This window comes from Neolamprologus multifasciatus, chromosome 9 (assembly GCF_963576455.1).
Source record: "Neolamprologus multifasciatus chromosome 9, fNeoMul1.2, whole genome shotgun sequence".
Classification (NCBI taxonomy): Eukaryota; Metazoa; Chordata; class Actinopteri; order Cichliformes; family Cichlidae; genus Neolamprologus; species Neolamprologus multifasciatus.
In genome coordinates this window covers 19,017,593-19,042,985 of record NC_140447.1, presented here as the reverse complement: position 1 = coordinate 19,042,985, position 25,393 = coordinate 19,017,593, and the positions used below count along the sequence as shown (strand labels likewise).

General features: G+C 43.2%; 3 protein-coding genes across 4 annotated transcripts in view; all 3 read right to left on the bottom strand.

Moving 5' to 3' along the window:
• Window positions 1-326: 326 nt before the first annotated feature.
• myd88 (MYD88 innate immune signal transduction adaptor) lies at window positions 327-3,784 on the bottom strand. The gene is made up of 5 exons (XM_085173382.1): window positions 3,287-3,784; window positions 2,727-2,858; window positions 1,811-1,988; window positions 1,177-1,268; window positions 327-1,069 (listed from the first exon to the last, which is right to left on the bottom strand). Exons 1-5 carry the CDS (start codon window positions 3,594-3,596, stop codon window positions 915-917), a joined length of 867 nt encoding a protein of 288 aa, XP_085029508.1. The 5' UTR covers window positions 3,597-3,784; the 3' UTR covers window positions 327-914.
• Window positions 3,785-4,262: 478 nt separating this feature from the next.
• On the bottom strand, window positions 4,263-9,262 carry cry-dash (cryptochrome DASH). Its single transcript, XM_085173381.1, has 14 exons — window positions 8,973-9,262; window positions 7,862-8,034; window positions 7,397-7,490; window positions 7,182-7,312; window positions 6,940-7,088; window positions 6,741-6,829; window positions 6,565-6,638; window positions 6,362-6,451; window positions 6,193-6,272; window positions 6,037-6,096; window positions 5,776-5,933; window positions 5,544-5,663; window positions 5,178-5,354; window positions 4,263-4,535 (listed from the first exon to the last, which is right to left on the bottom strand). Exons 1-14 carry the CDS (start codon window positions 9,033-9,035, stop codon window positions 4,428-4,430), a joined length of 1,566 nt encoding a protein of 521 aa, XP_085029507.1. The 5' UTR covers window positions 9,036-9,262; the 3' UTR covers window positions 4,263-4,427.
• A 1,276-nt stretch (window positions 9,263-10,538) lies between these two features.
• map3k22 (mitogen-activated protein kinase kinase kinase 22) overlaps window positions 10,539-25,393 on the bottom strand; it is a 39,887-nt gene continuing 25,032 nt past the window's right edge. Inside the window, exons 6-18 of one of the 2 annotated variants that reach the window (XM_085173375.1) lie at window positions 24,679-24,778; window positions 24,284-24,400; window positions 23,950-24,064; window positions 22,384-22,502; window positions 21,738-21,811; window positions 20,107-20,168; window positions 18,626-18,697; window positions 17,951-18,103; window positions 16,628-16,776; window positions 16,392-16,523; window positions 15,292-15,421; window positions 13,853-14,030; window positions 10,539-13,212 (exon numbers count right to left, since the gene is read on the bottom strand). In XM_085173375.1, coding sequence (XP_085029501.1) covers window positions 12,984-13,212; window positions 13,853-14,030; window positions 15,292-15,421; window positions 16,392-16,523; window positions 16,628-16,776; window positions 17,951-18,103; window positions 18,626-18,697; window positions 20,107-20,168; window positions 21,738-21,811; window positions 22,384-22,502; window positions 23,950-24,064; window positions 24,284-24,400; window positions 24,679-24,778 — 1,630 coding nt within the window. In that variant the 3' untranslated portion in view covers window positions 10,539-12,983. Of the gene's footprint in view, window positions 13,213-13,852; window positions 14,031-15,291; window positions 15,422-16,391; window positions 16,524-16,627; window positions 16,777-17,950; window positions 18,104-18,625; window positions 18,698-20,106; window positions 20,169-21,737; window positions 21,812-22,383; window positions 22,518-23,949; window positions 24,065-24,283; window positions 24,401-24,678; window positions 24,779-25,393 lie in introns of both variants that reach the window. The other variant, XM_085173374.1, reaches the window with a different exon arrangement.

Below are 25,393 nucleotides of genomic sequence, written 5' to 3'. Positions count from 1 at the left end.
CTAGGCAACTCAAACACCTGACAGGGAAAAGTCAGGGATTAACATTCTCAAAGAGCGGTCTGCGAGAGGAGGCATGTTTCTCCAGCAGAGCCTGCCTCTGATTGGACAGAACCACGTATGCTGCTTTCTGATTGGGTGTTCGTGCATTTACTGTAAAGCGTAGACAACCACAGTTTTCCTTACCGCATTAAATTAGAGACCTCTGGTGGTTTATTTCATACCATACAGGATTTGCACAGTCACAACAAATGCAGGGAAACTAAAGGCATATTTAATTTTATAGTTCCATATTATTATTATTTTATTTTAAAAAAACAAAGAAAGACTTTGAATAATACACCACGTTAACTTTATTCGTTTATTTAAAAAAAAAAAACCATTATTTTAATTGGTCTAAAAAGAGCATTTTAAAAACACAAACTCAAAAGTAGAGATCCCACAGTAACAGAATTGCTGCACAGAAAGGCAGGTGTCAGCTGTCAGTAGAACTGAACTTGTGAAAGTATCAGAGCCAAAACAGTTCTTCCTCTTTAAGCTTCAATTTCATGAACAAGTTTGCTCATAAGAGGAAGTGGCAAAAGAATGTACCCTTCTTCTCAATGCAACACACATAAAATACAAAATAGGGCCACACAAAACCGCTGTTAGAAGTGGAAATCTCATAATATGATAATGACTCTGTGCACTGAGAACTTTGTTGGCGTTGGATACTACTGTGCAGTCTCACTTTCATAATGACATTGGGCAGGAATCTGTGTCGTCTCCAAAGGAAGTGCAATTTGAAGCAGTAAAATATATACATACAGTGTAATCATGAGATTCCTCCAATGTTGCATTTGGCCACTGTCCAACGTAATCTTTTAATGGAATAACAAAAAGGCACTTTGAAATATGATTAACCACCTGCTCCACAGTTATGGCAGCGACAGAGCTTTGGCAAGCCGAGTCCAGAACCAGGCCTGCGTGCAAGGCCGGGTGTAGTCACAAATGGTGAGGAAGCGTAAAATGCTGGGGAAGGGCTTTGTCATCGGCTTGTAGATCACTGGAATCAGGCGTTTACTTCGAGCTCCTGAAATAGAAAAAAAGAATATAAATGATTAAGCTGCCTGCATAAGCCAGAAAAATTAACACAGGGTTGTTTAATATAAAATATTTATATATGTGTGTGAGCATTACCAGGACAAAGGCTGAGAGCAAACTTGGTCTGAAAGTCACAGGCATCGCTGTCGAGATATTCATCAGAAATCACCACCACCATCCGTTTACACCTGCGAGCAAGGTCACATATTATAGTCAGTTGCAAAAACTGTGAGAGCAAGAAAACAGAGATTTCAGGAAACATGACTGGCTGAGAATTGGATTTCTTCTGTCAGGTGACTTTCGATATCTGAATTTCAGATGAAACTGACGTTAGTTATGTCTGGCTTTCTAAACCATCTCTGAACTTTCCATTTCTACATTTTATCGACACACACAGGCACGAATACACAGATTATTAACCAAACGGTAAACAAGTCTGAACCACATCCTGCGCTAGTGCATGCTTCATGACTGCGCCTGTTGGAATTCGTGTTGCATCTGACTAACAAATGCAAAATTGAATTGCAAAAAAACCCAAAAAACAAACAAACCTGTAAATCAGTATCATGTAAACTGCTTTTTTGTGCTTTTTTTGGACCATAATGACCTACTTGCAGTTTCAGACTCACACCTGGCCCCATAACGTTATTCGCTTAATCACTTTTTCAAGTTAAAATTAGAACAAAACAAAAAAACGGAAAAGACCAAACAAAAACCAGGTTAGTCCCACCTCTTCTCGATGAGTTCACTTGTGATGGTCCACACGCAGGAGCCCGGGAGGACGTCTCTGTCGAACACACACAGTTTCAGCTTGTAGTCTGTCTGCTCCAGCTCACGGATCATTTCATGGACGAACGCAAAGTCGCTCTGGCAGTAGCAGATGAAGGCATCAAACATCTCGGGAACCCCTGGATTCAAAACATCTCGATTCAACTCAGTGGTTAGAGTTTCACACAAACACACACACAGAGGGCCATTAATCAGAAACATCTCGCATCACTGACACAACATAAAACTCCTAGAGCGAAGTACATAAGAATAATAAGAAAACCACAAGGCTGCGGAGGAAACAGGAGCAGCGAGGCCGTGTAGCAGTGCATGATTAGTGCTTCAGATAAATGGTCAGATGAAGAGACAAGTGACAAGTAGGAGTGGTTTTTTCCCCTGTGATAGTTTACCACAGAAAACACCCGAACAAACAAACAGCTACAAAGTCTCGAAGTTTCGAACATATAACAGATGAGTCTGTGCTGTTTATTAAGGAAAAAAACTATAATAAGTTGATATTAATAAGCATTGTGAATTTAGAAGGAAGCCTACATTTACAAAGTGAAGGAAATCATTATGCAAATACAGTGACCGCTGATGTAGCTGGTTAAGCTGCAATCAGTTAAAACTAATGCATACAGGGCTGCAGAACTTAACCATATCAGCCAAATGTAGCAAAGAGAGCTTTTCAGTGACACTGGCAGTAATACTGCACCCATGCTGAAGATGAGCAGATTAGAGGACATGTGCTGAGTCATTTACGCTGTCTTTGAAGCATTATTGTTAATGCTAATGGGAGGTTCTTTATAAAATATTTCGAAATAATGTGAGCATATGTGTATGCATATATATTATTGTAAGTTCATACAAATGCTCACCTTCAGGGTCATCGTCCACAGTGATCCCAGACCTCTCAGGGGTGCGAGGGACACAGCTGTCGACCTCAGGAACCTGGAGCGGGGGTTCAGCTTTCTTTTTAAGATTCTCACAGTACTTCCGGACATCCTCATCTGGGAACAAAACGGCGCAAAACGGCACACATGAGCGCAAACATGCAGTCAGTTCAGGGAGATGCTTTGGGAATGTAGGTACAAACGCAGCAGACTCCATGTGATGGACATAATGGATGGATATAACTGTGTTTAAACTCGGTTATTACACTATCGCTTACGCATTTGGGCAAATATTGCGAAAGACACTCTCTTAGTCGCGAGTGTAAGATCTATTTAAGCAACACTGGAATTCATTAATTTCGTTAATAATTTCCTGAACCAGGCGACAGGGACATGGTGGGGTACAAAAGCAAGCGTGCATTAAGAATAAGCACAAGTTATGACCGGTCCTAATCAATGCAAAAAAAAAAAAAAACTATCCTAATCGACGAGAGGCATTTATTTATTAAAGACAAGTGGATCTAAGTGGAATGGCAGTAACGCACTTATCAGTGGTCGCAGATCCTCCACGATGTCTTCTCTGTCCAGCTCCGAGAGCATTGACAACAACTTCCCCACTGACGTGTCTGTGCTCCGGGCCTGCCAGTCCTCCAGAACCGTGCAGGTTGGGTTTTTGGACACTTCGTAGTTCTTTATTTCCAGGTAGTTGAAGCCCATGGCCTCTGCGAGCGCCATCCAGTCCGCTGCTACCGTGTGCTTGGGGTTCAGATAAAGTCCCAGCTTTTTCCTCACGCTCATGTTTAGCGCAACGAGAGGAATCTTCTCCAAGTCAACTTGCGAGTCGGCGCAAGCCATGTTCCAAAAGTTTCCGGTTAAGTTAACGGAGTTTTTTGTATAAGTAAGAAAGGCTAAACATTATAACGATAGACGTGATGTGAAATGCTGTGTTGTGTCGGAAGTCTACAACACAACCTACCTGACTGAGGAAGTGAAGTCTTTGCGCTGGAGTGCGTCACAGACGGGGGGTGGAGATGTGTTATTTACCAAGTGGAGCTAACAGTCATTCTTTTTTTATTTTTAAAACACCGACATTATTGTTATTACTATTACTCCTGCGACCACAAAAGAAGAGAGCTTGTCAAGGATGAATTGAAGTTCTCACCGGAGCGAGCTCCACAGAAAATAAATAGACACGCGCGTTTTCTGTTCCCGTTTACTCTCATCTGTATTCATAGCTGCTCAGAAAGAGCGGACTGACTTCCTTGCTCTGATAAATGGAGGTCAAGATTTAGTGCAACAGATAGCAACTTTAATATAGCCGTTTTGTAACCGTCACACATAAAGCAAAAACAAAGTATAAATGCACAGAAAACCTGCAAGAACAAAGTAACAGTAATCTGTTCAAAACATCATATGAGGTCATTACAGGTGATTCTGAATCATAACAAAACCACACTGTGGTTTTTCACAGTCGCTGCATAGCCGGAAACGCAGCGAAGGATCCATAGAAGGCCCTCGATGTGGCAATTTTCTACAGAACTGATGGCCTGATCAGTGAAGTTAAAGCACCGTAACGTGTGCTTCCTCAAATCCTCATTCTTCAGCTTCCCTGAATCAATACATCAATGTGCCAGACAGATTTTCATGGAAACAGTTCAAGATTAAATCAGTGGAGCGTCCACGTGTTCACAGGTTCTTGCTTCTGGAGAAGTAGAAGTCAATGCCTCTGTCCCGATGCTGTTTGGGGGTGTGAGATGGGCCTTTCTTTCCTCTTGGTGAAGGTCCTGTGCCACCCTGAAGAAAAGAAAGAAAGAAAAAAAAACTTTTTTAAAACTGTATAAAAGAAAATACACACAATTAAAAATAAAATAAGAAAAGAAATGTAGAATTTGTTTTCAAATACATCTGAGGGATGGCAAGATATTTCACTGGGTAGAAAAGACACAAAAACAATGTTATGTCACAAATTATATTAACATTTTTTTATTTTCTAAGAAAATACAATGGAAGTGTCGACCTCTTCTGATTTTAATAAATGAAACACTTTAAGGGGAAGTGTTTCTCTTGTTGCGGAACTGGTGACAACGTGACAAGGGGCCCCAAATAGACTGGAGCAGCAGACGCTTTTCTATTTACTGAGATATAAGTGTATGTTTTTATTTATGGAAAGTTGAGTTTAAGTTTAGATAAAGCTGAAGAGTAACATGTAGTAATATCTGCCAGATACATGTAGTGGGTTAAAAGTGCAATTAGGCCTTAGAGCTGTAGTAGATAAGAAGTACTAAATAAAATTTAGTTGAAACTAGAACCTACAAACAATAGTGGAGTAAGTCTATTTATATCCAAGCGCTTTTATTTGCAGCAGTTATGGATTAAACACTAATATAGCAGCACTACACAATCACACTAACTACTTCCCTTCCCCCAGACACCCACCGCTTTCTTGTTAACATGTCTGCTCCATTCAGGTGCCGTGACAATGGGAGCGGGATAGGTGTCGCCGAGGGTCACATGAGCATGGGCCAGCGCAGCGTTGCTGAGTGACCAGGGTGTGTGCACGTCACCTCCTCTGATATTCTGCAACTCTGGAACCCACTGTCGGATGTAATCTCCCTGAAAGACAAACGCAAACCGGTGAGTCAAAACTAATATCCTCACATTTTGTCCTATTTTTAATCTCAATAACAAAGCAGCAAAACCTGCACAACAGGTGACTCAGCAGTTTTGTCTTGAAGCGCAAAAGGTGAAGTTTTAGACAAATGTCAAAAGGAAATGAAACGGTGTTTACTTCGTCAAACGTACATTATTGTCATAGTCGAGGCCTTGTTTGATCATGTTGAACTTCCTGTTCTCTCTGGGGTCATTTCCAATCCCAGCGCTGTACAGCCAGTTACCATAATTGCTGCAGACATCGTGGTCGATCTTTGTAGGGAACATTTAAAAAGATGAGTTTTGTATTAATATCTGAATATTATATTCTTAAACAACTAAGCTTTGAAATAATGTATAAAGACAATAAACAACTACTGCTTACCAGAAGGGACTCAAACCACTCAGCTCCCATCCTCCAGTCAAGGCCCAGATCCTTTGTGAGGAAGCTAGCGACATTTTGACGCCCCCTGTTGGACATAAAGCCGGTCGCTGCCAACTCCCTCATGTTGGCGTCAACAAAAGGCACTCCGGTGCGTCCCTCTGTACGTTCCAGTTGCACATAAATTCACCTTTATATTCGTATACTATACGTACTGTTTCAGTTCAAAGAATATTTCATGCAGGATGAGTGAAGAGCACAAACCTTTCCATGCATCAAATAGCTTCATGTCCTTTTTCCATGGCACAGATTTGTCTTGAAGTCCTGAGTTGAAGTCACAGTGACATGAAATATACCTTTTCATGCAGACAACAACAACAATAATAATAAAAGTAACATAAAAACATCAGCTTACTGTACCTTTGACCTGAAAAATCCTATTTCCGTACTTCACACTCACAAACCTGAAGTAGTCCCTCCACAGAAGTTCAAAAATTACCCTGTAGGACAGCAGGGAAGCTCATCAGATAGGGAAAAAATAAAATATGACAAATATAGATTTTCACATATCACCAGCCTGTGTGCTCACCAATATGTGCTCTGATTAGCTGTCCGCTCCTTCTCGTACTGCTTGATCTGATGATAAATATATCTGGGTGAAATGCAACCCATTGCCAGCCTGCAGGATACCAAAGCCGCACCATTAGACAGAATCACGGGAATTACCTCAATGAAATATTAAACTCCATGTAGCAAAGTGGAGCAGAGAGGCAGTGATACATTTGTACTCACCAAGGTGAAAACTTGGTGGAATAATCCACACCGATTAAACCGTTACGAGTCTCTTTGTACGTTGCAACTGCATCCTTTGAAACAGACATCATGGAGGATCTTTAATAGATAATCTGGGATTTTTTTCTCCATAGCTCTCTAAACAGCAGCTAATGTAAAACACATGTTGCACTCACAGTGTCCCAGAAATAGTGTTTAAGTCTGGCCAGGGCGTGACTCTCCCCACCGCTGCAGGGGAAGGCTGAGCGAGGATCAATCATGGGCTCTGGAAGGGGAAAAGCGTTTCAGCATTAGGCTTCTTTAGACATAATAAACATCCCAAATCATAAACACATAGAATAAATGCACGGACATGTGTCTTGGTGGATTGTTCACCTGTCTGTTGCAGGTCCTCTGCTGTAGGAATGGCTCCTTCCTCGAGGCCTGGAGGAAGGGGATTTAGCTTCTCTGGGGTTGAGAAGACCGGCCTCACCCTGCCCTCGCTCTCCACTGCCTTTCTGAACTGAGTGTACACATCGGGAAGCCTAAAAACAGAGGGAAATATTACAAGGCACTTCTTAACCTGCAGTGTATCCTTCACGAAAAGGATAGCTTCCTCTCTGTATCTGCTTTCACACCTGGACATGTGGGGGAACGGAAGATCATCTCTGTGGTACAATGTAGAGCCCCAGCAGGTATGAACTTTGACCTTCATTTGTGCACACACATCTTTTACCCTTTTCTCCACATTCAGCTCTTCTGAGGTAACCTGTAGAAAAAGCACATGAAGGTGAAAACCACGCTCCAATGACCAGACAGCACTTTTGCTGTTATCTGTAATATGAGAGAGCACCTCTTCATGGAAAGCCACACTACTGACAGAGCCCAGTTGCCTGATGAGGTCTGCAACTACCTCCTCTGGCTTACCCCGTCTCACCACGAGATTGCTGTCAAACACACACACACAAAGTAAACACAGAGACACATATATAAGCCTCATTCCATGCCAGGCAAGCTGCATCCTGGGTAGAGTGCTAGTTGACAGGAAAAAGTGATGGGAACAGTGTGTGCAGAAGCAATGCTAATATAAACATAACCGCTGTAAGTCCAGGTGCGTCCTGATCCTGTTACATGTATCAATTCAATCCTAGAAAGCCAAGGCCAGTGTCTTCACTGAGTTAACAATAACATGATAGAAAAGTAAACTGATCTCTTATAAACCTTTCATAGAGACTGTGAGTTAGCGACAGTGTAGCAAAGGCGAAACTTGACAGTGGGGTTAGGTAAAGAAAAATCTCGTGAGTGATAGTTTTATTACCTGCCTTTGCTGATCAGTGTGTTTCTGAGGTCTCTGATACTCTCCAGTAAGAAGCGCAGACGGAAAGGCCCAGTCTTTGGTAAGCTGTAGTTGTAAGTGCCCACATAGTGTCTGGGGTCGAAGCAGTACAGCGGGACTATGTGTTCAGCGTTTCTTTGGGCCCAGTGGAAAAGCTGCATATCGAGCATACAATAAACATACTGCAGCAATTATGTGAAACAGCACATTTGATTTTATGATAGAAACACATTTGACTATTGATATGGATGGTAGAGGTGGGCTTGTTTCTGTCCTCCAAGTAGAGTATGTGACTCACTGAATTGTGTTAAATAAATACATTTTGTGTACTTTTGCATTTTTTTTCTATTTGCTGTTGCTTTCTTAAGTTGCTGTACATTTAACCTCTCAGTACCACCCTAGATATGGCTACTTTGTAAAAAAAAAGAAAAAAAAAAGAAAACCTAATAAACGAAAATTGAATTTAATATTTAAAATTCCCTGAAAGTTAGCAAGCATGCTCATTGGTCTTTTGTTTTGGGTTTTTTTTTTGGTTCAGTTTCATATATATATATATATAATCTTTAAAAAATTGTAACTAGATGTCACAAGTTTGTGGAAGCTTGTTTCCACCACCGGGGGGGAAATGCCAGGCATAACCAATGTTTTCTACAGTCATTGGGCAGAGTCCAAATTTGGAATTTATTTTCGAGATACGTAACTCGAAATTTTAAGCTATTGAGTCAAGATACTAACTCGAAATTTTGATTTATTTATGCAATTTTGCAGCTGCGAAAATAACCTTCGATATTGTTAGATACTTAAAACAGGATAGGGGTTAAAAAGCAGTCCAGTTTAAAAATTAAGTGTGTAATCATTAGCTTTGGGGAACATGCTTTTATTCTGAAGGTCTTGTACCGGTAGTAATACCGCTGTAACGTGGCTGCAGGCAATATTGGAGTTATTGTAATTTTAATGTCGACGTTAACATGTTTAGACAATTTCTTTAAAGTCGTCCACAAAGCAAATAATTAACATGCGAAGCAATCGTGTTTTTTTAAAAACATTTAAGTTTAACAACGTCGCACTTTTTTCTACAAACTCATGTTCTTACCTCGTTGTCGTGGAGACGCAAGTCGTTTCTTAGCAAACATATTACTGTACGGGAGGAAGACATGTTTGCTTTGTTTCCACTACAGCAGCAATAGTCTTGTTTTAAGCACTGAGGAAGAGAGACCTCGGTGTCAGAGAGTTGTACCTCCCGGGTTAGCGGCAGTTGTCTCTTCGGCGGCTCCTCTCTGGCAGTCACGTTTTCAGACACGACGTTACAAAACGGCAGGTTTTGTAAGGTGGTTTTCTAACAGCTGCTCCGACAGTGTTGGTGTTAATCGTTTTTAGTCAAAATTATCTATTTATATTGTTTATACTTTATACTGACATATAAAAAAATAAATCATATTTCGTATTGACTTTGGATTACTAAGTAGTGTGTTTGTGTGTTGCCTTTTCTTATACCGTCTTATGAAAATATGGTCCTAACCATGAGTTTGCAGAGTTGAAGAAAAGCTATTTTATTGAGTCTTAATTGATAAAAAGTAAGAAGGCCATCAATAAATTATATGTATCTGTGTATATATATATATATATATATATATATATATATATATATACACACAATTTTAAATTACATCCAATTTTTTCTTTAAAACAGAGTTGCCATGTAATAGGGATGTGTCTGTTATAACTATTAACTATTATTTAGTTAGACTGACATATAAAAACAACAAAATAATATAAACGTAAGGCACAATTACAAAAGGTTCAGTCATTTAACTGAGCCTCTTGCAAATGACGTTGCAAAACCCCCAGGTGTCTACACCCATAGCCATTAGGTCCACAAAATAATTTATAAAGCTGTTCTGTAATATATAAAAGTACATATCAACAGCTGGAGATCATCTATGACAAAAACAATCATGCTGTGTCCTTTACTCCCATCCACTTTATCTTGGTGCCAAAAGAAACTTTTGATTTTGATAGGTCACATCACATGTGCCCAGTAAGAATACATATGTAAACAGCACAAATAGTAATAAGAGTAATACCCTTAGCGTTACGATTATGAAGGGATCCATGGAGAATTTTCTTCTCTGTAAGTGATTCAGAAAAATTTGAGAACCCGTGATCTAAATAGAAAAGAATTAAGCAAGTGGGTGAAATAAAATGCACACTCATGGCCACTTTATTCCTGTCCAGCTGCTTGGAATGGAAACATATAATCAGCTATGTGGCTGTTATTCATTTAAGGATGGTCAAGAATACCTGCAGGAGTTCAAACTGAGCATCAGAATGGGGAAGAAAGGCTGTTTAAATGATTTGAACGTGGCATGGTTGTTGGTGCCCGACAAGCTGGTCTGAGTATTTCAGAAACTGCTAATCTACTGGGATTTTTCCACACAACCATCTCTACTGTTTACAGTTATGGAAGACCATGCCGAGTGCTACTCTTGTCAAAAAAGAACAGCAAATTGAACCTGCAGTTCACACAGGCTCACTGAAACTGAACAGATTAGAAAAATGTTTCTTGGTCTTATGTGCCTCAATTTCTGTTGATATTTTGATGACAGGGTCACAGTTTGGTGTAAACAGCATGGAAAGCATGGATCGAACCTGCCCAGCAGTTAAGGGCAGTCGTGGTGTAATGGTGTGGGGCATTTTTTTTTTTTTTAATACACTTTTGGCCTTTTTAAGAATTGTTTAGATACCACAGAGTATTACTGCTGACCATGTCCATGCCTTTATGACCACAGTGTACTCATCTTCTGATGGCTGCTTCCAACAAGATAACACACCATGTCACAAACCTTAGATCATCTCAGGCGGTTTCGCTAACATGACAATGAGTTCACTGTACCCAAATGGCCTCCACAATCATCACATCACAATCCAATAGAGCACCTTTGGGATGTGGTGAAACAGGAGATTCCCACCATGGAGGTACAGCTGCCAAATCATAAGCCCAATAAGAAAGTTGTTGGTAGAGTCGAAAAGAACATATCAATTTCAGCATTCAACCATCCATCTATCAATCATGAGATCACAACTATAAATACATACATTAATGGAAAAAAATGTGTCAAAAAAGTCAACTTTTAATTCAATTTGCAAATTGTAAAAAAGCATTCTGAAACATTGTCTTAAGACCTTCAATTTATTAAGTTAAATGTACAAAAGTTCAATGACTTGATACATTTCATGTTTCAAGGCTTTGTCATTCAGACCAAACAAACTGCGTCCCATTCGAAAGCCTCCCAGTCTGTTCATCCTGCCTACCTTCTCTTAAAAGAGGCAACCATTCATTCTCCTGTCTAAATCACAGTACAATCTACTGTATAACGTAGCTATTTCAAATAGATTTTGTTTATAATGTAAAAAGAAATTTCATACAAAAGTGCAGAACAATATGTATGTACAGTATAATCTTTTGTTGGTTTTTCCATATAAAAGATTTTCAGCAAATCCTGCGTGTGCTTTCTACTAAACAGCCGCTCGCCTTACAAGGAAGCTCTCTGCTTTGGCAGTGAACGTTTGTGTTTGCAAGCACACTCAGGTAAGGCACTAAGGGTTGAAAAGATTGGATCGTCATTCTTTTAAGTGCCTGTGTGTTACAGCAAGTCACGACACCTCCGACATCAACCCCCCCCCACCCCACAGTTAAAGTTTCATTTCATCTCCACTTTAAAGAACACATCATTCCGCTCCATCCTTCCAACTCAATGTTTTGTTTTTTTTGGCAACTTGTAATAATAAGCTCCGCCTCACATGACGTCACAGAGACCACGGTGTGCCGTCAAAGTCATTAAGAGACCCATTCGAGATGGCGTGGAAAGCTAAATAAAGGCGTGGGGTGAAGTTACAGCAAAAATATAAACAAGACGCTTCCTTCGGTCTAATTTCACAATCTTTAAAAAAAAATATATTAAAAAAAATGTGACGTTAATGCGTCCGATTTGGTCTGTGCACAAAGCTGCCATAACACAGGAAAGGCTATATGGGGCTCTGAGGTGGCAAAAAAGTCAGACATGACTAATACTGCACGTTTTCTAAAAGTTATCGAAAGGTTTCAGTCTCTGCAACATTTCTTTGGCCACTTCTGAATGGAACAAGGCTCGCTGCATGGGAGGATGGAATGACAACAGTAGTGTTGGTATTGCTTAAGAGACATTGCACACGAATGCGCAAAAAGAGTTCGCTTCTTCTTTTTCTTCTTTTACACTGAAACACAATTCTCAGTAATATATAAAAAAAAATGCATCAAATAGAAAAATATCTCCTCGGCTGATTATCCTGCACGTCGGAAATGTTTCAATGCATGATATCAAAAAGTGCAACATTGACAATCCTTCCTAAAATGGGGTTGTTTTTGTGAGTGCTTATGAAAGCAGGGTACTGGAGACCCTCGCAGACGTTATAAAAGACATTCTTACTTACAAATTCTTATTGTAAGGCGTTGGCAAAAAATACATTTACATTTTGTTTTAGAATGACAATAGACATCTCATCTGCTAGGATGACTTTATATGCATCATAGAAAAATATTTTACCATCTTAATTCTACCCACAGCTTTCTTTAGGCTGATGAGAAACTTACAGTACGGTCACGTGTGATCAATGTAATCACAATTACGTCTCCTCGATCCCGAGACGCTGTTCTGCAGCAGTAAGTGGGTGTAAAGTGAGACCTAAAGGTTGAGACGCGACACTTTGCTCTCTCGGTCACTTTTCCTGCGCTTGTTAAAAGGACAGCGGTCTGGAGCTTGTGAGACTGCCTTCTTGTTAGTGCCCTCCTGAGGGAACACCATGCAAAACCTCAGAGGACTCTGGAAGTCTTCACAGCAGTCACCCTTCCCTCTCAGGGAATAGTCCAGGTGGAGCTAGTAGGATGCAGGAGTCTCGACAAGGCAGACACTAGTGGTGGATAACAGGAAGTTGGGAGTGGTACTGAGCCCTGGAGCTTGGTGACGAGGGGAGGGGGCCCTGGGGATGGGACGGGCCGGAGAGGAGGGGATGCACCGGGGCCACGGAGGCCTCACAGGCAGGGAAGGGGAAGGGGATCCACAGGAGCTCAGAAGCTGCCCTGAACGAACGGGTGGCTGAGCAGAAAGTCTGCAGTGGGCCTCCACTTCTCCTCCACAAACACCTGCCGCAGGAAGTCCCTGCAAGCGTCGGACACACCCTCGGGAAGCGTGGGCTTTGTAGGCTGGGTGGCGATCTTAAAAATGGCTGCCATGGCTTCGTACTCGGCCCACGGGGGTTTCTGGGTCAACATCTCAACAACGGTGCAGGCGACACTCCTGAAGGAAAACAGCACAGCAGGAAAAATGATTTGAATGGAGCTCGGCTTGTGTCTATTGTCTACCTTGCACCTCCAACTGTTGTGTCAAATACCAGAGTTAACCCTTTGACACGAGCTCAAATCCAAACAAACTTATTCCAGTATTGTACTCTTTCCCTAAAGCTTGGAGCAACCAATAACGCCCTAGAACAATGGGCCCAAAAACTGCTGAATCTCACAAAAATCGACATGGGAGACGCATAAGTTAACACTGTTTGGCAATGCAATGATACGTTAGTATATCTGGCTTCTTATCAAGTCTTTAAGTAAGCATGCTCTCTTAGAAAACTGTATGTAGTGCTCTAATCTATCGACACATATAGCCCTTATTTAAAGTTCATATTTATGTGAGTTTCTGAAGTAGCGTGTAACTGAAAAGTTCATTTATTCCATTTATTACTCGACTGCATTTCTAATTTCAACGCCTCAGTGTGTTAAATATCAACAGTATTAGTAAACAGAGTGCATATCGCAGCAACTGATAACAATATCATTTATTGCTCAAGGTCATTTTATTGCTTTTGCTTTTACAGCGACGGCAGCAATCTGATATTGTTCGCCCCTTCAATCAATACAGTTCCATCTAATAATTTCCTTACCACACATCAGCTTTCCTCCCATATCCCTCCCCGTTGATGACTTCAGGGCTCATCCAGTAGGGGGTGCCAGTGACAGACTTGATGCCTGTACCAGACATGCAGATGGTCTGGATACGTTTGCTGGCTCCAAAGTCTCCCAGCTTCACGTTTCCCGAGGAGTCTCTCAGGATGTTAGCACCTGGTGGATCGAAACAAAACGAGCTTGAAAGTATTCAGGACTCTCCCGAGAGCTGTCAGACGCAAAGGGACGCTGACAATTTAGAGTTGCAATTATTGTTTTGGGTAAAAAGCGATTGGTGCCAGCAATTCAAGCTGACGGAAGAAGGCGAAAGGTCTTGACTGTTTGGGTAACTGAATACTGGCAGACTTATTTTTAAAAAGCATATCTTTCAGCAGTCTTTATACAAATCCTGCGCTTTAGTCAGCTACGCCAAACAGGGAAGTTTATCTTTCTTTCACTTTTCTCACACTGAGGAAAAAGCCTCGATGGGTTCAGAAAATTAAATACTAAATAAACCGTCTGCTCCACAAGAGACACGTCGAACCTCAACACCCTTTCTCCTCCTATCTTAGTAATTTTCCAAATGTAGCTCTGTCTATCCCATTTCCTTCAGCCACGCCGCTTGTTTGATCAGTGACTAATGTGCACCACTTGCCACTCACCCTCCACCCCCACCAAAGCACTGGCAGGCTGCAAAAGAAGAAACTTGGAGGCTCAAACTATAACCTTTACTTTTTACTGCCCCGAGCTGCTTCTTCCACTGCCTGCACGTTTCCTGTACGTAGGACGACAGGTTCTCTGATAATTCCAGCCGTTGCAAATAAATTCAGAGAAACTTCCAGCTGGTCCGGAGTGAATGTGGACGTGCGTGTGGTGCCAAGCTTAAGTCCCTTTTTTTTTTTTTTACTGCAAAAACAGAAATGTTCTGTGGAGAGATGAACACACCGTATATTACACATGCAGAGCCTTTTTGAGTGGAAAGATCACACCCACATGTGCTCTTCATAGAGCCCTGCCTGGTCCTGTGAGACCAACTATCTTTTTCCCCCCACCAGACAGTATATTCCCCTCTTTCTTGGCCGCCGCTTAACGACCCAATAACTCCCAAAGCTGTGGGCAGCCAAACCAAAACCTTTCCGTCCGGTGCTGAGCATTTTTAGAACGGCCAGTTTCACCAGCACGAAGCCTAATATATCTCAAAGGGGAGTTGAAAATAGCACATTTTTCCAGGCACGTTCTGCAGACGACGAATGACCAAATGAGGAAATGTCAACCCGAATGAAAATGAATGAATCTGTAGTTTGACCCCCCCGCCTATTGCAGCAGCTACTGCTATAGGACCCCACTGAAGAAAGCATTTCCAAGTGTGAGTGTTTACCAGTTACAAATCCAATTAAAATCCAACCTTGGCCTTTTTCGAGCTTGCGGCTTCATTTACCTTTGATGTCCCGGTGTACAATCATGTTGCTGTGCAGGTAGGAGACTCCTTGGAGGATTTGCCTGGTGTATCTCTTCGTCACCTTCTCCGTCAGGGCCCCGTAGGCTTTTAGCTGGTCTTTTATCGAGCCCTACAGCGACAAACAGAAAGCCTGTGAGCGAATGAATAGATGGGATGGACACGCATGCGAAATTAGAGAAAAATCTACATACACTTATTTTTCTGGAAAACGTGGGTGTTCCAGCTAATTTGTTTGGGGTTTATTTGTGAAAGCAGCCTCTAGGCCAATTCTCAAGGCCAAACGCCAAGAATGTAAGCATATAACGTGCTGACAGAAGTCTGTTGACTGACTTTGAGTCCAAACTGCACCAGTGAGCTGCATTTCCTTCAATTTCCTGCTTTCCACTCCTCCTGGGGACACGGCAGGAGCTAAGACCTGATCCTGTAACACCTGTGACGCACTCTTGGACTTGCGGTGAAAACAAAACCTCTGCCTCCTCACTTTCAGCTGTCAACGGGACACCTTAGGAGCTCTCGGGGTCTCTCCGAGGGACACACGGCCCTCCCTCCCTCGGGCCACTAAAGTGTTATCGGTCAGGCGCAGCAGTGAAGCCGTGCCACGCAGCCACACAAAAGCTTGGCTCTGTCACCTCCTGTCTTGCTTCTGCCAACTCTGGCGAAACGTAAACATTTCCAATTTCCAGACAATGTGTGACTAAGACACTCAGCGTCTCTGGGAAATTAAAAAAAAATAGCTCAGGAAATATTAAAAACAGGCTCGGGGACAGGGTCCGCAGGCGACAGTAGCTCATTAAAGTTGCTCATTTAGGGAGAATATGATCTCATAAAATGAGCTGTTCTGCTGACATCAACTGCGTGGAGGACATGGTTGTTGACAGCTGGTGACATTTCTAAATAGATTCTAGCAGATGTGGCTGGTAAGGGTTTGATTTTAATGTTTGTGTTAAATGTCTCAGTACCTATCTTTATAGCCAAACCAAGTCCGGCGCGCACATTCTCAGACGTTAATTGTTCTTTCAAAATTTGAGGGCTGCTCGAGTGTGATTAAATTTACTTAAAATGTCCCGCAGAATACGCACCCCGGGCATGAACTCGACAAAAATGGTGAGTTTTCTCTGGTCGAGGTCTCGAAGGCAGCCGTAGTACTGCACAATCCTCTCGTGACGCAGATTCTTCAGCAGCTGAATCTCACACTCCAGAGCATTCACTTCCTGCAGCAAAAAACCAAAGTTAGAGTCTTCAATTAATTAAAAAAGCCCATCTTATGCCATCAACTTCATGCAAATCCAAACAGTTTTGACATATTTCCCCTCACCTTGCTGGTTTCTTGACAGTCGGGATCAAACGGCACCTGCTTGGCGGCCAGCTCGCGGCCTGTGTCGGCATCGTAGCAGAGGTAGACCTCCCCGAACGCTCCTCGCCCCAGCAGCTTTCCCTGTCTCCAGTTGACTGGCGCCCGTGGTGCTGCAGAAATGAAACGCCAGACTATGAATCCCCCCCCCTCAGTAATTAATTGTGTTGCTAAGCCTCCTAAGACAGCCAGCTTCTCTATGATATACGGATCTGAGAGCATGTTTAAAAAAAAAAAAAAAAAACTAAAGCAAACATCAAAATCCACTGATCACACATCAACTTCACCGAGACCAGACGTTAAGCGCACCGCAATTTGTTAAATCACTCCCACTGCAGACCCTTCTTAGACTGGGGAAACCCCAGATATCACAGTCAAGCAGTGGAACCGCAACCCACCAACAGACACACAAACTGTGAAAGCTTAGAAAGCTCATCTGCGCGGCTCCCATGTTCTCAGGCTCAGACTCCGGGACTTTGTTTTGGAACCAGCAGGCTTCTCTGTGGCTGCGTTAGACTGTTTGGTCGCGCGTGGGTGAGACGGACACCAGAGACCGACACATCGACCACAGACTTATGAGCCAAGCTTTGGTATTATGATGAAGACAGTTTCTGGGCAGGATGTATAGACTAAATGAGGACAGATGTGATTAGTGAGCCCGTAAAACAGCTTAATTTGGACGATGAGGGGGGAATTCTGCCTGTGACATACAGTACGACTGTGCATTACATCTATCCTCACTGATATCTATTACACATTATAATGCATCTGTTTAAGGAAGATACAACCCTGAAATAGTGGAACTGCAAAAGTTTTATCTTGAATCATTGAAATCAATCATTCCTCTGTTTAAATTAGGAACCATCTGATCAAAGTGGAAGTGAACAACACCGCAAATGTGACAATCAACAGTTTAATCAACACATAATTATGTGGAAGCTATTTTTCTCACATTTTCAGTCACTTTCACACTAAAATACTCCAGTTTCAGCCTCTCTGCTGAGAGGATTTTCTGCTTTTCTCTGTTTTATGCGATTGAAAATGCAAGTATAGTATTTTTTTAAGTGGCTGCTTAGTTTTCAAATATTAAATGCCTAATATTTAATCAAGCGAATGATCAGCACATGTCCACTAACAGTTGGATTGCCCGTGTCCATTTTTTGTATTTATATTCAGGTCATCGATAGCAATTGGTCACATGAGCCAAACACACAACTATTACAGGTTATTTTACAGTGTCGAGCGCATGTTCCCCCTGTTTCAAAAGATTTCAAGTGAATCACTTACACTTGGCTGTACCTCGCTGGGAGCTTTTGCCCAGTGAGCGCAGGTCGCTGTACTGCAGCGTGCTGTCTCCATTATAGCTTCGAGTGCGGCTGGAGGGAACCAGCTGAAAAAGGTTCTCCTGCGGCATGAAGCTCCGCGGAAGTGTCCTACGTCCTGAAAACACATAAACGAACATAATCAGACTTGTCATACACTTTACTCTTGATTGCATTGTGAATCTGTTTTCACACAGTTAACTTCACAGGTGCAGTGCATAAAGTCTGCTCTTGGCCGAGACTTGAGGCCAGCCAGAGCAGACTGCCTTTCGCCACTCCATCCCACTTCCCTTCAGACAGGAAGCAGGGCGCTGTGTTTTTATACAAGCTTGGGTTCACCGCAGGGAAACGTAAATCACTGCTAGCCAAGGTTAGCCTCTGAGTAAGCAATTACTAGCAGCTGCCTGAAACAGCGAGCCAGCAGTGTAATAAATCTCCACGAGGTGCAAAGAAACTCTCTAAAAGAGGAGGATAATATTTCAAAATATCTTGTTTGAAAGTAAGAAATATGCATCTGAAGTTAGAAGACTGTGACTACACTGCAGGACAAAGAGTGGTCTGTGTCCGTGTTGTACATGTTCTGTTGTTATTTCTGTGTAACAGCGCTGTTGTAATTGTTTAAGCAAAGCTGGTTTCTTACTATCTCCGTAATCCTTGCTGCGATTTGGCAATTGGAACTGGCGTGGGAAAGTCCCTCCTTTTCCATGGCGACCTGAAAAGAGAGGATTGAGGCAGAGAGAGGTGTCAGCAAGTTAAATAATTCAAGCCTTGACAATTAGTATCGCATTACACCCCAATGACAGAAACAATGCTTCTGGATTCACAGTTGTGTGCTTATCCACTTTTTAAGTCTAATAATGGCGGTTTAAATGCTTGGACGGGCACTCAGACACTGCATTCCCTTTTTTGCTCATCCCTGATGTGTCAAATCAAGCTGTGAAGCAGCAGAATGGAACGCGGCTCTTTGCACGCTGAACGGGGCCGCCTCCCTGCAGCCAATGCGGAAACTGAAAGCAGCTTGCGTGTGCTAGCTTAGCATTAGCTCTGAACAGTGGAGCAGTAACTAAAGGCGGGGTGTGGGGGGCTGACGCATGAGAGCACTGACACTCTCCCCCCTCACACAGCAAACACACAATAAACGGAGAGGAGCGGAGCCACTTGGAATTGAAAGCAGCTGTTCTGTCAGATGACTGCCTCCCCTCATGCTGTTTTTGTGGCTGTATCCCATGGATACCGGAGTTATTTTTTGTGTTTGGCAGAGTGGGATGGAGAGGAAAAATCTACTCACAGGGAATGGTAAACAAATACTGTAGGCCTCAGCAGAAGGGCCACACAGCTTTACATCTGGGAAGGTGGTGCGTGTGTGTGCAAGCACGTGCTTGTGTACCCAAGTGGGTCTTCAAGTTCTGCTGCAGCTACAGGATGACGTTCCCTCATCGGCACAGACAATGTGCAGAACTCCCTTTTTTCATTTACAGCATGGGGTGAGCTGAAAGGGGAAAGAGAAATGGCCAGATTGAGAGAGCCAAGGCAGCTTCTCTGCTCACGAGGGCTAGTTTGGCTTTATCTCTCATCCTGCTTCATTTGATCTGCCTTCTGAAGGAAAAGAGGACAGACCGAGACCCCAGGGACAGAGACGAGATGAGCAGGGGGCCATTGAGAAGAGAGGGGAAGTGATCATGCTGCGGCAGGGCAGCAACATCTATTAAGATGGGATGAGGTAAAACAGAAAAAGGCAGTGAATAGAGGGGTCTGTACAGGGGGAGTGTATGGAAGATAGCAAAGGAAGAGACACTATCTTACTTCACCACCTCATCAAACTTAAGAAACACAGCCGAGATTCACCACAACCCATTGTTTATTTTACAGATACAGCCCTAAAATAATATAATCTCCACTTTCATTAGCATTCTCTTCAAGGGGAAACACTCTAGAAAAGCAAGAGCCTCTCCTGTAAAACTGAATGTGGAGCTATGAGAACCACAGCAAAAAGTAAGAACAGACAAAGCCTCCAAATAACGAACACGCTTTTTACACCTCTCTTTGTTTGGCAGCCGGGGGCTGAGAAAAAGACATTTTTAGAATTGGAGAGAAACTGCTGCAAGACTTGTCCCCTCTTACCTTTGTATTCGAAGTTGAGGTTCAGGTAATTATTGTCACGGGTGTTCTGTGAGTAAGGAGGGCTGAAATGACAGGAAGCATGAAGGGAAAGTTGAAAAAAAAATTTGCTCTTTTAGTTGCTGATTTCCCCTTATCTTCAAACAAAGTCTGGCTACAGCTGCTGGCCTGAAACGTAAGAATGGGGCTTGACTGCAAAGCGGCACAAAACGCGGTGAATGGCTTTAGTATTCAAACTACCTTCCTGTCACTCACAGCTGATGTAAAATAACAAAGTGGCAAAATTTGAAAAGTTGAGCTCTAGGAAGATTTGTGGACTGACAAAGTCAAACTGCTCGCCACTGAACTAGCAGCGATATAACATATGTCCCTAAATGTCTGTATGTGCATCCAACCTCTTGCCCTCCCTGGACATTTCCAACAAGCCCCGTCCCGACGAACCGACAGAGAGTGACGTCTCTGTTGACCGCAGGGCGGCGCGGGGCCACGAGACCCCTGGATAAGGGGCACGCATGCCTGTTCGCAGGGAAAAGTTCCATGCACTCGTTTCCTGCCATTGTTCTGCAGCCTGGAGCCCTGATAAGCCTCGTGCAGGTAGAACTGTTTCCGTCCTGCTCTCTCTCTGTCAGCTCCATGCTTGCTCGCTTTTATTCTCCCTTTGATTCAAATTCACTCTTTTCTCCACTCAGCCTTTCCCACTTTACTCTCACTCTTTCGCCACTTTTCATTTTCTGGCTCAGTTTTTCCAGCATGTTGCTTGCTCACTCTCTCACATCTCCCACTCAGTCTCTGTTTCTGTCTGTCTCTCACGCACTCTCTCTCGTGATAACAGAGGAATCCAGGCGTCCAGATAAGAGTTCTGTCGCTATGGCAACAGCAAAGTGACCCGATTCCTTTTCGACACAGACAAGCGGAGGAAGGGTCGCAGGGAAGCTACGCTGGTCTTTAGCACATTTACAAACTTTGCTAAAAGCCTCTGGCTGTTGCAACACAGGCGCTCACATCCAAGTGTGTACACAAGCACTCTGTGATACAAACCATGTCTCACAAGGACGTGTACATATATATTACAGATTAATGAAGGAATCCGTATCTGTCAGTTTATGTGTGGCTGACAACCTCGTCCCATCTACTTAACAGCTGATCACACCAATCACCAGCATGTGAGCCATTTAGGCAACATCGATAAATTGCAGCTCCTACCGATAGCCTGAACTTAAGACGTTTAGGGAACAGCAGGAACTTATAGAATCTACAGACTTTCTGCAGACATCTGGGGAACACTTTTTAGCCTCTGACATCAACACACAACCCACAAATGAGGTGTTTATCGTAACAATATGTTTAGTGCTGCTACAGAAAATAACCTTTATCACACACTCCCCAATGGGCATGACTACAGTCATGCATTTTCTTAAATGCACATGGATGACAAACCACATGAGAAAAAAAGGTTGCAGTAAACTTTGAACACACTGGTTTAAAAAATAAAAAATAAATAAAAATTAAAGAAGAAGAAAGAATTCAAGCCTGCTATCTGCTATATCAGCTGAAAACAGTGCACGTTCTTGAGTAGCCACTGTATAAATCCACAACGACGAGGGCTATAAATCACCCGCTCCATGATGACTCACCTGTCCAGTGCTTGATCTATTGATTGACAGCTGCTCGACAGCGAGTTGTCTGCACTCCCAAAGGGATCCAACATCTGACAGATACAATAACACAAGGAGACCGAGGGTCACGGAGCATGCAATCATACAGGAAAGAGCATACTAAGCAGTGCGGGTGGAGTTGTGCTTGTTACTGTCTCACGTCTTAAGAATTTGAAGGGGTTTGAATAATGTCTGACATCCTCTTTAAATACTGCACAGAAATGTTATATGTGGCTATATAGCCATGTAAAATCAAACTAGTGCTAGTACTGCTGCTGCTGCTAACAATACAGGGCAATCCAGTATACGAGCAGAGTAAACAATGAATCACCGAAGACTGTTCAGACGATTAAATCTCGACAAAAACACAGTTCTGCCCAAAAGTTCAGCCTTCCAGTCAAGGACTCAAAATATTTCAGAACTATGTTAACTTATGGGAAAAGAATCTATGAAAACAGCCAATATTGGCCATTTCAGTGCATTACCTGCAATAAATTAACTACATTTGGTTGAATAAATGTCAACCTGCCAAAGACATCAAAAAGATATTTTTTCTAAAAGTCTATTCAAACTTTTTCAAGAAGCAACAATGCATAACGCATTTATTCTGCTGATGGACTCTTACACTTTGGTCTGGGTTTTCTGGGATGAACTCCCCTTCACTGTGGATGCTGGTGTAGGAGCCCTGGCGGGCGATCTGCTGCTGCTCCTCAGGGACGCTGCCTGGCGGCGGGGACGTCCGACCTGTGTGGAGGGAACCTGAAAGTGACAAAAAGAAGCACCAGGGGCGGCCAATAAAAGAGAGGGGAATGAAACAATTAAAGTTGAGCAGATGAGTAATGCAAAAGGTGGAAGGGGGGAGGTAAATGAGAGCGAGAGGAGAAATTGCGGAGAAGTGGAGGGAGTGCGGGAAGATGAAGAGATGGGAACGAGGGACAGAGGGGAGAAAACGGCGTCACAGTGTTATTCATGGGTACGAGTTCAGCAGTGCCAGGACTGCAAGAAATGATTTACTAAACTACACTGCCGCCACCTCTAACCTCAATTACTGTGACGAATGCTCTCCTGGCTGAGCTGCGGCGGAGACTGAGCACTCGTCCTTGTCACGGTAAAAAGATCTACTGAAACTATCGCAGACTGGGCTGACAGGAATACTGAAACAGCGCAGAGAGGCTAAAAGGCACTAAGACGAATAGAAGCGTGGAAGTACGATCAAAGTCTTGTTGTTTGACTGAAGGCTGCAAATTACAACCGCTTTGTCTCGACTGTTCAGCTTTTCTGCCTCTTTCCCCCTGACGCCACAGTCTGCTCCCGTACGTCATCGAGGTACCCGGGTTCACATCTCGTCTTCACTCAGCCGTACACCGTGACCGTTCTCCCGTCACCTCTCATCTGCCGCTACTCCCCGCGCTCCTATCTCGGCCCGCTCGCCTCGTCTCGCACTCGTGCCTCGCTGGCAGGGAGAAAAACTGATCGAGGGCCGATAATTCTGGACGATTTATGCGCTTGCGGCCACATGACGAAGATAGGCTCACAAGAGCGATCACAAAGGGTTCTCAGCTGCTATGCAAAGATGCAAACGTGATGGCAGGAGCGAGCACCGGTTTGATTCTGAGCGTGTCTGAGGCCGAGATACGACCGAGACGCTGAACTTTCTGGACAGAGCTGATATTAAAATAAACCAAACATGCCTGGGGACGAGGAGAGGGGGACTAGTGTGACGTGACACGAAAAGATTTTTTTTTTGTGTGTACAGTTTTAGATGAGAAGACAGAAACTGCTCTCATGCATGCGCTTTGAATACTAAAGCTACTATATATTTATACATTACATCTAAGTATGGTCACAGTTAACATGACAAAAAGCTAACAGGCCAAAGCGGCCAGACAGTTGCTTAGCATGAGTGCAGGAGTTTGTCCTTGCTTTGACATGACAAGTCCTTGGCTGCTTTCACCTCCGGTTTGCATTTTCTACTCCGATAAAGCATGCGCCCCATCTTTTCCATTAACATTCCTGCAACTTTGACGGCCGTCTGCTTCGTCAGGTGACACTGATAAGTCATCCTCGAGGCTTTAGCACATGACTGAGAAGCCTTTGCATCAGCAGAGTGCTTTTCTGCCTCCTCTCACATTTAAAAACAAATAAAAACAGCATAAAAACACTTTTTTTTTTAAAAAACATGGATGCTCACCTGTTGAGTGTTTGCGCACCCTCTCTGAGCCCTTTAGCAAGGAGCCCTTCAAATCTCCCAGTGACCTTGATGACTTCATCTCGCTCTGTTTGTCCCTGCTGTTCACCTGTAGGTACTGGAAACACAGGAAGTAGGAGAGAGTGAAAAAAGGGAATCGGCTCAGCAGAGGAAGGGAGGACAGCATTACCTCATTGTTCAGTTACATCACCGTGTGTGGAAGCGGTTTGTTTCCTCATTTTGCAAAAAAAGAAAAGAAAAGAAAAAAACTAAAAGGATGACTTCATTCACCTTTGTTCCCACTAACTGCCCAAAAGTAAGCATCTTAAAAACTCACATGGTTGTTTTTAGGAGTCTTTAGCAGTATCCTGAGCAGCCCATTGGTCCCCGAACTGCAGCCCAGCGTCAGCACCGCCTGATCCAGGTCCTCCTGCGTCTTCAGGGGCAGCAGCAGCTGATAGGACAAGAAAGCACACAGCACATGAGCTTCAATTCTCTATTGTTCAGCAACAAGAGCACGTGAATGCAGCAGCACATGTATGACATCAAGGGTTTCACAATAAAAAACAAAAAACATGTAAATAAACAAAGCTTTTCTTGGATCTTGACAGCTTGAGAAAACAAACGTAACGCCGCTTCGAGGACACGCGTACTGCCTTGCATACTGCAGGATTGTCACGAAAAACAACAGATAAAACTGTAACACGCCAGCTACACGAGTCATTCTCTTACCTCTTTCTCCATGAAGAACATGTCCATCTGCTGGCCAAAGGCCTCGGTCACTTTCTGCAGCAGCTCTTTGATCTTCAGCGGCCTCTGAAACAGGATGATTCTGGAAAAAGGAGAAGGCCAGCTGGGTCAGAGGTGGGAGAAAGACGGTCATGTTGTGTCTGGCTGCAGCTGAGCTGACAGCCTGCTGGCTAATGGTTTTTAGCATTAGCTTGCACCTGATAAATCTCTAAGAACCCGTTTTCATTTACTTTACAGCAGCGGGAAACAGAAGATAAATGGATGGGGGGTCAGCAGGGTCGAGGAGAGGAGTGAGCCGAACCACCGAGATGCTAAGAGGGCATTAATCAGTGCAGTGAAAACAGAAAGTGCAGACATACTCTCCACTTGCATGTCTGTGCTTATCTACTGTATGCTTACGTGTATTCCCGTCCGAGACCGACCTTATCAGCAAAAGTCTTGTTGTGAGTGTATATATGAGACGCATGTGTGTTTGTAAAACTTTACATGCATGAGTGTGCTTCCCAATCAGTGTGTGCATCGGCCACTGTTTCAACACCATCGGGCCTCTCCGCTAAGCCAGCACAAAGGCAGATGGGAAACTTCCTGAGAGGAAAGGGGGGGGAAAAATCTGGAGCGGCAGCAAAAGCAGCAGGATGTGTGTCTTTCCCTCGTCTTTTAAAGAGTGACAGAGTGAAAGATACAGAGACATGGAGAT